The sequence below is a fragment of the Mesoplodon densirostris genome, chromosome 19 (genome assembly GCF_025265405.1).
Source record: "Mesoplodon densirostris isolate mMesDen1 chromosome 19, mMesDen1 primary haplotype, whole genome shotgun sequence".
Taxonomy (NCBI): Eukaryota; Metazoa; Chordata; class Mammalia; order Artiodactyla; family Ziphiidae; genus Mesoplodon; species Mesoplodon densirostris.
This window is the reverse complement of record NC_082679.1, coordinates 10698894-10714438: the sequence shown is the minus strand read 5'-3', so window position 1 is coordinate 10714438 and position 15545 is coordinate 10698894. Positions and strand designations below refer to the sequence as shown.

General features: G+C 42.4%; 1 protein-coding gene across 6 annotated transcripts in view; it reads right to left on the bottom strand.

Moving 5' to 3' along the window:
• Positions 1–1299: 1299 nt before the first annotated feature.
• Positions 1300–15545, bottom strand: part of ZNF235 (zinc finger protein 235) — a 57293-nt gene continuing 43047 nt past the window's right edge. For all 6 annotated transcript variants that reach the window (XM_060083971.1, XM_060083972.1, XM_060083970.1 and 3 more), the window contains one exon: positions 1300–4105. In XM_060083971.1, coding sequence (XP_059939954.1) covers positions 2136–4105 — 1970 coding nt within the window. In that variant the 3' untranslated portion in view covers positions 1300–2135. The remainder of the gene's footprint in view (positions 4106–15545) is intronic.

The following is a 15545-nucleotide window of genomic DNA, read 5'->3' as shown; positions in this document are numbered from 1 at the left end:
AAATTATTTTTGTCAGATCCAACTGATGAATGCAAAGTGTGCTATTACCAATAATGCAATGGTGAACATGCTTTATGTACATCCGTAACACAAGTTTACAGGCCATGAGATAAAGCAGTTAAGATTTAGCTGTAAGGGATTTTCATTAATTATATTGTCCCAGTTTTACTGCTTTGGTAAAATGGATAATGGCCACTGTAAATAATTTTTCAAAAAGGTAAAGAAAAATCATCCGAACCCTCTCTGCCAGAGTAAACCAGGTAGCATATTAATATATTTCCACCTGGGACTTCCCTCCTGGCACAGTGATTGAGAATCTGCCTGCCAATGCACGGGACATGGGTTTGATTCCTGGTCCAGGAAGATCCCACATGCCGCAGAGCAACTAAGCCTGTGTGCCACAGCTACTGAGCCTGTGCTCTAGAGGCTGAGAGCCACAACTACTGAGCCTGCGTGCCTAGAGCCCATGCTCCGCAACAACAAAAGCCACCACGATGAGAAGCCCATGCACCGCAATGAAGAGTAGCCCCTGCTCACCACAACTAGAGAAAGCCCACACACAGCAACGAAGACCCAACGCAGATAAAAAAATAAAATATATCTTTCCACCTATTAGTGCTATGTACATAATCATGTCTTCAGGTACACATCCCCTTATTACTTGAATTATACCGGGAAGTCTCTAACCTAGTTTTCTCGTGGATGACAAAGTTTTTCCTGTCATTATACATCTGTATCATATTTTTTCATGGCTATATATTAGAATACATTTATGTAAATATTTTGCTGATAATTATTTCCTTTTTTAAAAATTCAGTATAAACATCTTTGTGTATAATCTTCCTTACTGTTGCTATAATCTCCTAAGCAAAACCTCTAATGCTAGGATTTGCCAGGGCAGACTATTTTGATACATATTGACCAGCAAATGTTCACTCCTACTAATAGGTGTTGAACACACAATGCTGTGTATATGACAGTCTAAACTGATAACTTTAATGAAATCTCAATCAAAATCCAACAGGTTTTTTGTCTATCCCACCCCATTTTTAGAGGGGGAACAATGGGGGTGGAATGTGACAAAATTAATATCCTTGGTTTCTCCCAAAGCTCCTGCTTAAAGAGGTCTGGATGAAGGACCATGCATAGAAAAGGCAATGTGACCTGAGCCTGAATGGAAATAATGCAAGGAAACCGATTATTAACAATTCAAGTTTACTAAGAAACTTTTTGTTACTAGTAACTACTTGTAACACTTTCAGAGTTACAGTAAAACCCTAAGGAATTAAGGGATTAATTAGTGTTCAAAATTTCCAATCATGTAAGTTGCAGTATGTTATTAGATTAATAAAAAAGTCTTTCAGTCTATAAAATACAAACTAATGATGCTAAATATTACACTACACACAATGGGTGATTCTGTACATATAACTGAAGCTGGATGGAGGGTGGCAGCCATTCATAAGCCTTGTCCAAATCTGTACTATTGTGGATGGCTATTACATGATTCTGATTTTAGGAAATATTAATTGAAGTACAATCTTATTAAGGCGATTTGCAGGATTCCTCTTGAGTATGTTATGAATTTAGGATAGGAGGCCGACCAGAATTTTCAAATATTTGTCCTAATTAGAGGGATTTTCCTCCCCTTGGTTCAGTAATTGCCAGGCACCTATTAGAAGCCAAGCACAGTTCTACACGGTAGAGATAGAATGGTGAAAAACAGCACTCCCTACGTGGAGGGTACACTACAGTTGACACCAATTGTTTGTCCATCATTATACTTTTGTTCAAGTCCTGCCCATAACCTTCATGTATAAGCCTTCTCTCCTGGGTAGATGCCAATGATTCTTCTCTTGTGTCACATCTTGAGAATCGGGGCATTCAGAGCTCTGGTATAACCACTGACCATATTTATAGAATATGTTTTCTCTCCTCTGTGAAACCGGATGTTAGTATAAAGAGTTCACCTCCCAATTGGATCTTTAAAAACACAGCATTTTATAGAACTTCTTTCCCATGAAGATTCCTTGATGTTTCCAAGTTCTGCAGGAACTTCCCACAACTACCAGCACAGACTTTCCAATAGAGATGAAGACATGGATTATCTGGAGGCCATTCCTCACCTTCCAATTCTACAGGTTCCCTCCAGTGTGGACCCTCTGATGGTAAACAAGATGTGACCTCTGGCTGAAGCCCTTGCAACATATATCACATATGTAAGGCCTCTCTCCAGTGTGGACCCTCTGATGGGTGTGGAAATGTGAGGCCTGGCTGAAGCCCTTACCGCACTGCTGACATGTATAGGGTTTCTCTCCTGTGTGGACCCTCTGATGAGCACTGAGCCCGGCACTCCAGCTGAATTCTTTCCCACACTCCTCGCATTTGAATGGTTTCTCTCCAGTGTGAATTATCTGATGGACTTGGAGATTCGACCTCTGGCTGAAGGCCTTACCACACGTATCACATTTATATGGTTTCTCTCCCGTGTGGACTCTCTGATGGGCTTGAAGATGGGAGGCCTGACTGAATCGCTTTTGACACGCATCACATTTGAAGGGCTTTTCCCCCGTGTGGACACTCTGATGAGCTTGAAGATTCGAGGCCTGACTGAAGCCCTTCCCACACTCCTCGCATTTATAGGGTTTCTCTCCTGTGTGGACCCTCTGATGGTTATGAAGATTCAGGCTCCAATTGAAGCGCTTCCCACACACCTCACACTTGTAGGGTTTTTCTCCAGTGTGGACTCTCTGATGGGCTTGGAAATAGGAACTCTGGCTGAAGCCCTTCCCACACACACTGCATCGAAATGGCTTCTCTCCTGTGTGAACCCTCTGGTGGCTCTGGAAGCTTGAGGCCGAACTAAAACCCTTCCCACACTCCTCACACTTGTAGGGTTTCTCTCCTGTGTGGACGCGCTGGTGACTGTGAAGGTTGAAGCTCAGGCTGAAGCACTTGCCACACTCCTCACATCTGTAGGGTTTCTCCTCAGTGTGGACGCGCTGGTGCGTATGAAGATTTGAGCTACAGCTGAAGCGTTTCCCACAATCTGCACACTTGTATGGTTTCTCTCCGGTGTGGATTCTTTCGTGGGCCTGAAGGTGGGACCTCTGAGTGAAGCCCTTCCCGCACACCTCACACTTATACGGTTTCTCTCCCGTGTGGACTCTGCAGTGGATGTTGAGGTCTGTGCTACGACTGAAGCCCTTCCCGCAGCTCTCGCATCTGTACGGCTTCTCTCCAGTGTGAATGGGCAGGTGGGCGTACAGGTGTGAGGTCTGATTAAAGCTCTTCCCGCACTCGTGGCATGAATAGGGCTTCTCCCCTGTGTGGACTCTCTGATGAGTTTGCAGGTTTGAGCTCTGACTGAAGCCCTTCCCGCACTCGTGACACCAGTAGCGTTTCTTCCCAGGGAGGACACCCTGTTGAATGGGACTAGCTGAGCGATAACCGCTGTCCTTCTCAGGTGTCCTGGATGTAGGGGACTTCCTGCCCACGTGTACCTGCTGATGAAGTTCAAGGCTGGTGTGGTCACTGAATCCTTTCTCACGTTCGTTACACTGGTAGCTTTTCGGTCCAGTTTGAATGATACTGTACGGGGCCAGAGGTGATGCCTTTAAGAGATCTTTACCACACTCTCTGTTGCCTTGAGCTTTCTCTCTTTTGTGCACCATGTCATCATCGAGGTGGGGGGAGATACAACTGAAAATATCAGCACATGGAACGAACATACAGCACGTGGTTTTCACTGGAGTCAGCTTACAACTTCTCTGATAATTCTGAGTCCCATTCAGATAGAGTGTCTTCCAGGAATTCTGAGCTCTCCCAGTTGGAAATTCTTGATTTTCAATAACATTAGAATGATCCTCTAGAAGAGTCATTAAACAGGTGTCTTCCACAGAAGCCTGAATGGACACTCCTGCAGGGGAATTATGTTGTTTGGGGGACTGAGTATTCTTTCTGTGAATACTTATCACGGAGTCCTGACTTTTGGTTAATTTGCTCACAACGTGTCTCTTGATGTGCCAGCACGAAAGCTCTCCCAATGAAAGGAATCTCACTCCTGTTTCATGAAGAGTCTCCATCTCATTGTGATTCCTGGCTCCTGAAAGGAAAACAGTAAGGAATTAAGGACGGAGAGTGAGGGCAGCAACATGGTGGACGAGGAAGCTCCAAGCCTTTGCTCCTGCCCCGAAAACATTACATAAACAACTAGAGAGCAGTGAAAATGACTTCATAGGAACTCTGAAAAACAAAGGTCTACAGCAACCCAGAGAACGTCCAATCAAGAAAAAAGCCAAATTTGAAAAGGTAGGATATTCAGGATCAGTCCAGAGTGAGGTTGCCCATATCCCTGGCAGATCTCTTAAGGATACAGACACGGGAAAGACCAAGGGCCTGGATGGAAAAGCAGCAGCTAAAAGCCAGCAGAGGCATGGAAGTGTAATACCAAAACATATTTGATCTTACCCGAAAGAACGCAGAAAAGGACAAAGAGATGAACAAAATAGATGAGACCTCCCCCAACAAAAGCAATTGCAAATATATCCGGTTTCAGTAAGTATATTATGTGGAAGTGGACTCCCCTAAAATCAAAAGGCAGAGATTGGCAGAGAATATAAAAAGCAAGGTTCAACCACATGCTGTCAACAAGGGATATATTTTAAATACAAGTAAGCAAAAGAAAAAGGGTAGGAAAAGATGTATCATACAAATATCATGCAAAGCCTAAGAAACTGGAATGGCTAAACAAATATCAGACAAAAAGACTACAAAATAGAGCACTATTAGATACAAGGACATTTTATGACAAAAGGATTAGCAGATGTAACAATTACAAATGTGTATGTATCTAATAAAGGCTCCAAAATACATGAAACAAAAAGAGGGAACTAAAATGAGAAATGGACAAATCTACAGACTTGAAGATTTTTTACACACTTATTAGACCATTAAAAAAATCAGCAAAGCCATACAAGATCTGGACCACTATAACCAAAATGAAACTTATAGGTCACTGCACCTAACTGCAGTACATACATTTTTTTCAAGTACATATGCCAACATCCATCAAGATAAACCATACCCAGGGCTATAAAACAAATTTCAAAAGATTGGAAAATTAAAGACCACAGCAGAATTAAATTCAAAACCAACACCCAGAAAACGCCTATAAGAAATCACATGGGAAATTAGAAAATATTTTGAAATAATAATGAAAGAAAATACTTTCACAATTTCTGGCATGCAGTTAAACAGCACTCAGATTATTTATAGCTTTAAATATTTATATAGAAAGCAAGAAAGGCCTAAAGTCAATAACGTAAGGTTCCATTTTAAGAAGCCATAAAAAGAAGAGGAAATTAAGAAGGAAGGAAATAGTGAAAAGCAATTAAACAAACAAGGGGGGAAAGTCAAGGAAAACAAAAACTGAATCAAGGAAAAAAAATAGAAAAGACAAAACACCATTGTAAAGCAATTATACTCCAATAAAGATGTTAAAAAAAAGACAAAAACTACCAACATCAGGCATAAAAGATGGGATATTACTAAAGATCATAAAAGGCATTAGAATAAGGGGGTATGTTCAACAACTTAGATAAAATATACCAATTCCCTGAAACATACAAATCTGTTACAAGAAAAGCAAAATATATAAGTAGCTCATGAACTGAAATCATAAATAAAAACATTCTCACAAAAGGACCAGACAACTTCACTGGTGAATTCCATTTAGCACGTAGGAAAGGAATAATACCAGTCCTACACTGAGGTATTGTGTATAATAAGGCCTGTATTACCTTGATATCAAAATAGACAAAGACATTAAGTACAAAGAAAATTACAGATCAAAATCCCTACTTAATGTAGGTGCAAAAATCCTAAACAAAGAGAAAATCTTGTTTTTTATAGTACACAATAAAAGGGTACTACGTAATAAATAAGTGGGGTTAATCCCAGGAATGTGAGGTGGTTTTAACACATGAAATCATCAGTGCTTCTTGCTCCTTTAACAGCATAAAGCAGAAGGAGGACAAGATGGTGGAGTAGGAGGACTTGAGCTCACCTCCTCTCATGAAAACACCAAAAATCAATTACTTCTCAACAACCATTAACAAAAAAGACTGGGACCTATGAAAAAAAGATATTCTACATCCAGAGACAAAGAAGAAGCCATAACAAGATGGTAGGAGGGGCGTTTTTGTGATATAACCAAATCCATACCTGCCGATTGGGTGACCCACAAACTGGAAAATAATTATATCACAGAGGTTCTCCCACAGGAGTGAGAGTTCTGATCCCCATGGCAGGCTCCTCAGCCTGGGGGTCTGGCATCAAGAGGAAGAGCCCCCAGAGCATTGGGCTTTGAAGGCCAGTGGGGCTTGATTTCAGGAGCTCCAAAGGACTGGGGTAAACAGAGACTCCACCCTTGGAGTGCGCACACAAGGTCGCATGTACACTGGGACCCAGGGCAAAGCAGTGACTCCATAGGAGCCTGGGCAAGACCTACCTGTGGGTCTTGGAGGGTCTCCTGAGTAGGCAGGGGTCAGCTGTGATCCACTGCAGGGGCAAGGACACAGGCTTGTGTCCTGGGGGGGGGGAGCCCCCAGGGAATATTCCTCAGTGTGAGCTCTCCTGGAGGTCACCATTTTGGCACCAAGACCTGCCCCCACCCAACAGCCTTCAGGCTCCAGTGCTGGGATGCCTCAAGCTAAACAACCAACAGGGTGGGAACACAGCCCCACCCATCAACAGACAGGCTTCCTAAAGTCATCCTGAGCCCACAGTCACCTTTTTTTTTTTTTTTTTTTTTTTTTTTTTTTTTTTTTTTTGCTGTACGCGGGCCTCTCACTGCTGTGGCCTCTCCCGTTGCGGAGCACAGGCTCCGGACACACAGGCCCCGCGGCCATGGCTCGCGGGCCCAGCCGCTCCGCGGCATGTGGGATCCTCCGGGATCGGGGCACGAACCCGTGTCCCCTGCATCGGCAGGCGGACTCTCAACCACTGCGCCACCAGGGAGGCCCCACAGTCACCTTTTGACATGTCCCTGCCCACCAGAAAGGCCTGCACAAGCCCCTGCACCAACCCCACCCACCAGGAGGCAGAAACCAGATGCAAGGAGAACTACAATCTGCAGCCTGTGGAATGGAGACCACAAACACAGAAAGTTAGGCAAAATGAGATGGAAGAGAAATACGTAGCAGATAAAGGAAGAAGATAAAACTCCAGAAGAACAACTAAGTGAAGTGGAGATAGGCAATCTGCCTGAAAAAGAATTCAGAATAATGATAGTAAAGATGATCCAAGATCTTGGAAAAAGAATGGAGGCACAGGCCAAGAAGATATAAGTAATTTTAAAGAACAAACAGATGAACAATAACTGAAATGAAAAATATACTATCAGGAATCAACAGCAGAAATAATAGAGGCAGAAGAACCAATAAGTGAGCTGGAAGACAGAATGGTGGAAATCACTGCTGCAGAACAGAATAAAGAAAAAAGAATGAGTTAGTGTTGTGTGCCGTGCTTCTGCATGGGGCCGTGGACCTGAGGTGTTGGGCGCAGCTGTATGGCTCTAGGAACTCTGGTCCAAAGGGCTGGGTACAGGGCCTCTGCGTGTGGCAGCCTATGGGCAGGTGAAACTAGAATAAGCACAAAGGAAAAGAAAAAGATACACCAGAAATTCATCTACACATGGAACAACTCCTACAGAACACCTACTGAACGCTGGCAGAAGACCTCAGACCTCCCAAAAGGCAAGAAACTCCCCACGTACCTGGGTAGGGCAAAAGAAAAAAGAATAAACAGAGACAAAAGGATAGGGACGGGACCTGCACCAGTGGGAGGGAGCCGTGAAGGAGGAAAGGTTTCCACACACTAGAAGCCCCTTCGCGGGCAGAGATTGCGGGTGGCGGAGGGGGAAGCTTCGGAGCCGCGGAGGAGAGCACAGCAACAGGGGTGCGGAGGGCAAAGCAGAGAGATTCCCACACAGCGGATCGGTGCCAACCAGCACTCACCAGCCTGAGAAGCTTGTCTGCTCATCCGCCAGGGCGGGCGGGGCTGGGAGCTGAGGCTCAGGCTTCGGTTGGAGTGCAGGGAGAGGACTGGGGTTGGCGGCGTGAACACAGCCTGCAGGGGGTTAGTGCACCATGGCTAGCCCGGAGGGAGTCCGGGAAGAAGTCTGGACCTGCCGAAGAGGCAAGAGACTTTTTCTTCCCTCTTTGTTTCCTGGTGCGCGAGGAGAGGGGATTAAGAGTGCTGCTTAAAGGAGCTCGAGACGGGCGCGAGCCGCGGCTAAAAGCGCGGACCCCAGAGACAGGCATGAGACACTAAGGCTGTTGCTGCCGCCACCAAGAAGCCTGGGTGCGAGCACAGGTCACTATCCACAGCCTCCTTCCAGGGAGCCTGTGCAGCCCGCCACTGCCGGGGTCCCGGGATCCAGGGACAACTTCCCTGGGAGAATGGACGGTGTGCCGCAGGCTGGGGCAACGTCACGCTGGCCTCTGCTGCCGCAGGCTCGCCCCACACTCCATGCCCCTCCCTCCCCCCGGCCTGAGGGAGCCAGAGTCCCCGAAGAGGCTGCTCCTTTAACCCTGTCCGGTCTGAGCGAACAGACGCCCTCCGGCGACCTACACGCAGAGGCGGGGCCAAATCCAAAGCTGAGCCCCAGGAGCTGTGAGAACGAAGAAGAGAAAGGGAAATCTCTCCCAGCAGCCTCAGAAGCAGCAGATTAAAGCTCCACAATCAACTGGATGTACCCTGCATCTGTGGAATACATGAATAGACAACGAACCATCCCAAATTGAGGAGGTGGACTTTGAGAGCAAGATTTATTATTTTTTCCCCTTTTCCTCTTTTTATGAGTGTGTATGTGTATGCTTCTGTGTGAGATTTTGTCTGTATAGCTTTGCTTCCACCATTTGTCCTAGGGTTCTATCTTTCCGTTTTTTTGTTTTGTTTTTTCTTAAAAAATTTTTTTTTCTTTTTATTAACTTTATTTTATCTTCTTTTTCTTTCCCTCCGTCCCTCCTTTCTCTCTTTCTTTCTACTTTTTCTCCCTTTTATTCTGAGGCGTGTGGATGAAAGGCTCTTGATGCTGCAGCCAGGAGTCAGTGCTGTGCCTTTGAGGTGGGAAAGCCAGCTTCAGGACACTGATCCACAAGAGACCTCCCAGCTCCACATAATATCAAATGGCAAAAATCTCCCAGAGATCTCCATCTCAACACCAGCACCCAGCTTCACTCAACGACCAGCAAGCTACAGTGCTGGACACGCTATGCCAAACAACTAGCAAGACAGGAACACAACTCCACCTGTTAGCAGAGAGGCTGCCTAAAATCATAAGTCCACAGACACCCCAAAACACACCACCAGATGTGGACCTGCCCACGACAAAGACAAGATCCAGCCTCATCCACCAGAACACAGGCACTAGTCCCCTCCACAAGGAAGCTTACACAACCCACTGAACCAACCTTAGCCACTGGGGACAGACACCAAAAACAACGGGAACTACGAACCTGCAGCCTGCAAAAAGGAGACCCCAAACACAGTAAGATAAGCAAAAAGAGAAGACAGAAAAACACACTGCAGATGAAGGAGCAATATAAAAATCCACCAGACCTAAGAAATGAAGAGGAAATAGGCAGTCTACCTGAAAAAGAATTCAGAATGATAGTACAGATGATCCAAAAATCTTGGAAATAGAATTGACAAAATGCAAGAAACATTTAACAAGGACCTAGAAGAACTAAAGATGAAACAAGCAACGATGAACAACACAGTAAATGAAATTAAAACTGCTCTAGATGGGATCAATAGCAGAATAACTGAGGCAGAAGAACAGATAAGTGACCTGGAAGATAAAATAAGGGAAATAACTACTGCAGAGCAGAATAAAGAAAAAAGAATGAAAAGAACTGAGGACAGTCTTAGAGACCTCTGGGACAACATTAAACACAACAACATTCGAATTATAGGGGTTCCAGAAGAAGAAGAGAAAAAAAAGGAACTGAGAAAATATTTGAAGAGATTATAGTTGAAAACCTCCCTAATATGGGAAAGGAAATAGTTAATCAAGACCAGGAGGCACAAAGAGTCCCATACAGAATAAATCCAAGGAGAAATATGCCAAGACACGTATTAATCAAACTGTCAAAAATTAAACACAAAGAAAACATATTAAAAGCAGCAAGGGAGAAACAACAAATAACACACAGGGGAATCCCCATAAGGGTAACAGCTGATCTTTCAGCAGAAACTCTGCAAGCCAGAAGGGACTGGCAGTACATATTTAAAGTGATGAAGGAGAAAAACCTGCAACCAAGAGTACTCTACCCAGCAAGGATCTCATTCAGATTTGATGGAGAAATTAAAATGTTTACAGACAAGCAAAAGCTGAGAGAGTTCAGCACCACCAAACCAGCTTTACAACAAATGCTAAAGGAACTTCTCTAGGCAAGAAACACAACTGAAGGAAAAGTCCTACAATAATGAACCCAAAACAATTAAGAAAATGGGAATAGGAACATACATATCAATAATTACCTTAAAGTAAATGGACTAAATGCTCCCACCAAAAGACACAGATTGGCTGAATGAATACAAAAACAAGACCCATATATATGCTGTCTACAAGAGACCCACTTCAGACCTAGAGACACATACAGACTGAAAGTAAGGGGATGGAAAAGATATTCCATGCCAATGGAAGCCAAAAGAAAGCTGGTATAGCAATTCTCATATCAGACAAAATAGACTTTAAAATAAAGACTATTAGAAGAGACAAAGAAGGACACTACATAATGATCAAGGTATCAATACAAGAAGAAGGTATAACAACTGTAAATATTTATGCAGGATCCAACATAGGAGCACCTCAATACATAAGGTAAATGCTAGCAGCCATAAAGGGGGAAATCGACAGTAATACATTCATAGTAGGGGACCTTAACACCCCACTTTCACCAATGGACAGATCATCCAAAATGAAAATAAATAAGGAAACACAAGCTTTAAGTGACACATTAAACAAGATGGACTTAATTGATATTTATAGGACATTCCATCCAAAAACAACAGAATACACATTTTTCTCAGGTGCTCATGGAACATTCTCCAGGATAGGTCGTATCTTGGGTCACAAATCAAGCCTTGGTAAATTTAAGAAAATTGAAAGTGTATCAAGTATCTTTTCCGACCACAATGCTATGAGACTAGATGTAAATTACAGGAAAAGATCTGTAAATAATACAAACACATGGAGGCTAAACAATACACTACTTAATAACAAAGTGATCACTGAAGAAATCAACAAGTAAATAAAAAAATACCTAGAAACAAATGACAATGGAGACACGATGACCCAAAACCTATGGGATGCAGCAAAAGCAGTTCTAAGAGGGAAGTTTGTAGCAATACAATCCCCCTAAAGAAACAGGAAACATCTCGAGTAAACAACCTGACCTTGTGCCTAAAGCAATTAGAGAAAGAAGAACAAAAAACCCGAAAGTTAGCAGAAGGAAAGAAATCATAAAAATCAGATCAGAAATAAATGAAAAAGAAATGAAGGAAATGATAGATCAATAAAATGAAAGATCAATAAAACTAAAAGCTGGTTCTTTGAGAAGATAAACAAAATTGATAAACCATTAGCCAGACTCATCAAGAAAAAAAGGGAGAAGACTCAAATCACTAGAATTAGAAAAGAAAAAAGAGAAGTAACAACTGACACTGCAGAAATACAAAGGATCATGAGAGATTCTTACAAGCAACTCTATGCCAATAAAACAGACAACCTGGAAGAAATGCACAAATTCTTAGAAATGTACAACCTGCCAAGACTGAATCAGGAAGAAAGAGAAAATATGAACAGACCAAACACAAGCACTGAAATTGAAACTGATTAAAAATCTTACAACAAACAAAAGCCCAGGACCAGATGGCTTCACAGGCGAATTCTATCAAACATTTAGAGAAGAGCTAACACCTATCCTTCTCAAACTCTTCCAAAATATAGCAGAGGGAGGAACACTCCCAAACTCATTCTACGAGGCCACCATCACCCTCATACCAAAACCAGACAAAGATGTCACAAAGAAAGAAAACTACAGGCCAATATCACTGATGGATGAACATAGATGCAAAGATTCCCAAGAAAATACTAGCAAACAGAATCCAACAGCACATTAAAAGGATCATACACCATGATCAAGTGGGGTTTATTCCAGGAACGCAAGGATTCTTCAATATACGCAAATCAATCAACGTGATACACCATATTAACAAATTGAAGGAGAAAAACCATATGATCATCTCAATAGATGCAGAGAAAGCTTTCGACAAAATTCAACACCCATTTATGATAAAAACCCTGCAGGAAGTAGGCATAGAGGGAACTTTCCTCAACATAATAAAGGCCATATATGACAAAGCCACAGCCAACATTGTCCTCAATGGTGAAAAACTGAAAGCATTTCCATTAAGATCAGGAACAAGACAAGGTTGCCCACTCTCACCACTCTTATTCAACATAGTTTTGGAAGTTTTAGCCACAGCAATCAGAGAAGAAAAGGAAATAAAAGGAATCCAAATTGGAAAAGAAGTAAAGCTGTCACTGTTTGCAGATGACATGATACTATACATAGAGAATCCTAAAGATGCTACCAGGAAACTACTAGAGCTAATCAATGAATCTGGTAAAGTAGCAGGATACAAAATTAATGCACAGAAATCTCTCGCATTCCTATACACTAACGATGAAAAATCTGAAAGTGAAATCAAGAAAACACTCCCATTTACCACTGCAACAAAAAGAATAAAATATCTAGGAATAAACCTACCTAAGGAGACAAAAGACCTGTATGCAGAAAATTATAAGACACTGATGAAAGAAATTAAAGATGATACAAATAGATGGAGAGATATACCATGTTCTTGGATTGGAAGAATCAACATTGTGAAAATGACTCTACTATCCAAAGCAATCTACAGATTCAATGCAATCCCTATCAAACTACCACTGGCATTTTTCACAGAACTAGAACAAAAAATTTCACAATGTGTATGGAAACACAAAAGACCCTGAATAGCCAAAGCAATCCTGAGAACAAAAAACGGAGCTGGAGGAGTCAGGCTCCCTGACTTCAGACTATATTACACAGCTACAGTAATCAAGACAGTATGGTACTGGCACAAAAACAGAATGATAGATCAATGGAACAGGACAGAAAGCCCAGAGATAAATCCACGCACATACAGTCACCTTATCTTTGACAAAGGAGGCAGGAATGTACAGTGGAGAAAGGACAGCCTCTTCAATAAGTGGTGCTGGGAAAACTGGACAGGGACATGTAAAAGTATGAGATTAGATCACTCCCTAACACCATACACAAAAATGAGCTCAAAATGGATTAAAGACCTAAATGTAAGGCCAGAAACTAGCAAACTCTTAGAGGAAAACATAGGCAGAACACTCTATGACATAAATCACAGCAAGATCCTTTTTGATCCACCTCCTAGAGAAATGGAAATAAAGACAAAAATAAACACATGGGACCTAATGAAACTTCAAAGCTTTTGCACAGCAAAGGAAACCATAAGACCAAAAGACAACCCTCAGAATGGGAGAAAATATTTGCAAATGAAGCAACTGACAAAGGATTAATCTCCAAAATTTATAAGCAGCTCATGCAGCTCAATAACAAAAAAAAACAAACAACCCAATCCAAAAATGGGCAGAAGACCTAAATAGATATTTCTCGAAAGAAGATATACAGACTGCCAACAAACACATGAAAGAATGCTCAACATCATTAATCATGAGAGAAATGCAAATCAAAACTACAATGAGATATCATCTCACACCAGTCAGAATGGCCATCATCAAAAAATCTAGAAACAATAAATGCTGGAGAGGGTGTGGAGAAAAGGGAACACTCTTGCACTCCTGGTGGGGATGTGAATTGGTACAGCCACTATGGAGAACAGTAAGGAGGTTCCTTAAAAAACTACAAATAGAACTACCATGTGACCCAGGAATCCCACTACTGGGCATATACCCTGAGAAAACCATAATTCAAAAAGAGTCACGTACCAAAATGTTCATTGCAGCTCTATTTACAATAGCCAGGAGATGGAAACAACCTAAGTGTCCATAATCCGATGAATGGATAAAGAAGATGTGTCACATATATACAATGGAATATTACTCAGCCATAAAAAGAAACGAAACTGAGCTATTTGTAATGATGTGGATAGACCGAGTCTGTCATACAGAGTGAAGTAAGTCAGAAAGAGAAAGACAAATACCATATGCTAACACATATATATGGAATTTTAAAAAATGTCATGAAGAACCTAGGGGTAAAACGGGAATAAAGACACAGACCTACTTGAGAATGGACTTGAGGATATGGGGAGGGGGAAGGGTAAGCTGTGACAAAGCAAAAGAGAGGCATGGACATATATACACTACCAAACGTAAGGTAGATAGATAGTGGGAAGCAGCCGCAGAGCACAGGGAGATCAGCTCGGTGCTTTGTGACCGCCTGGAGGGGTGGGATGGGGAGGGTGGGAGGGAGGGAGCTGCATGAGGGAAGGGATGTGGGAACAGATGTATATGTATAACTGATTCACTTTGTTATAAAGCAGAAACTAATAAGAAAAAATTATCTTTGAAGAAAAAAAAAGAAAGAATAAAGAATGAAAAGAAATGAGGACAGTCTGAGACCTGTGGGATAACATTAAATGCACCAACATTTGCATTATAGGAGTCCCAGAAGTAGAAGAGAGAGACAAAGGGCCTGAGAAAATATGTGAAGATATAAGGGACGTCCCTGGTGGCACAGTGGTTAAGAATCCGCCTGCCAATGCAGGGGACATGGGTTCGAGTCCTGGTCCGGGAAGATCCCACATGCTGTGGAGCAACTAAGCCCATGTGCCACAACTACTGAGCTGCATGCCACAACTACTGAAGCTCACGTGCCTAGAACCCATGCTCTGCAACAAGAGAAGCCACCGCAGTGAGAAGCCTGCGCACTGTGACGAAGAGTAGCTGCTGCTTACCACAACTAGAGAAAGTCCAGGCTCAGCAACGAAGACCCAATGCAGCCAAAAATAAATAAATTAAATAAATTAAATTTAAAAAAAAGAAGAGCCAAAAACTTCCCTAAAATGGGAAAGGAAACACTCAAGTCCAGGAAGCGCAGAGAGTCCCATATTGGATAAACACAAGGAGGAAGAAGCCGAGACACATTAATCAAACTGCCAAAAATTAAAGACAAAGACAAAATATTAAAAGGAACAAAGGAAACACAACAAATAACATACAAGGAAATTCCCATAAGGTTATCAGTTGATTTTCAGCAGAAACTCTGCAGGCCAGAAGGGAGTGCCAGGATATATTTAAAGTGATGAAAGGAAAAAACTTAGAACCAAGAATACTCTACCCAGCAAGGCTTGTTCAGATTCGATGGAGAAATCAAAAGCTTTACAGACAAGCAAAAGCTAAGAGAATTCAGCACCACCAGACCAGCTTTACAACA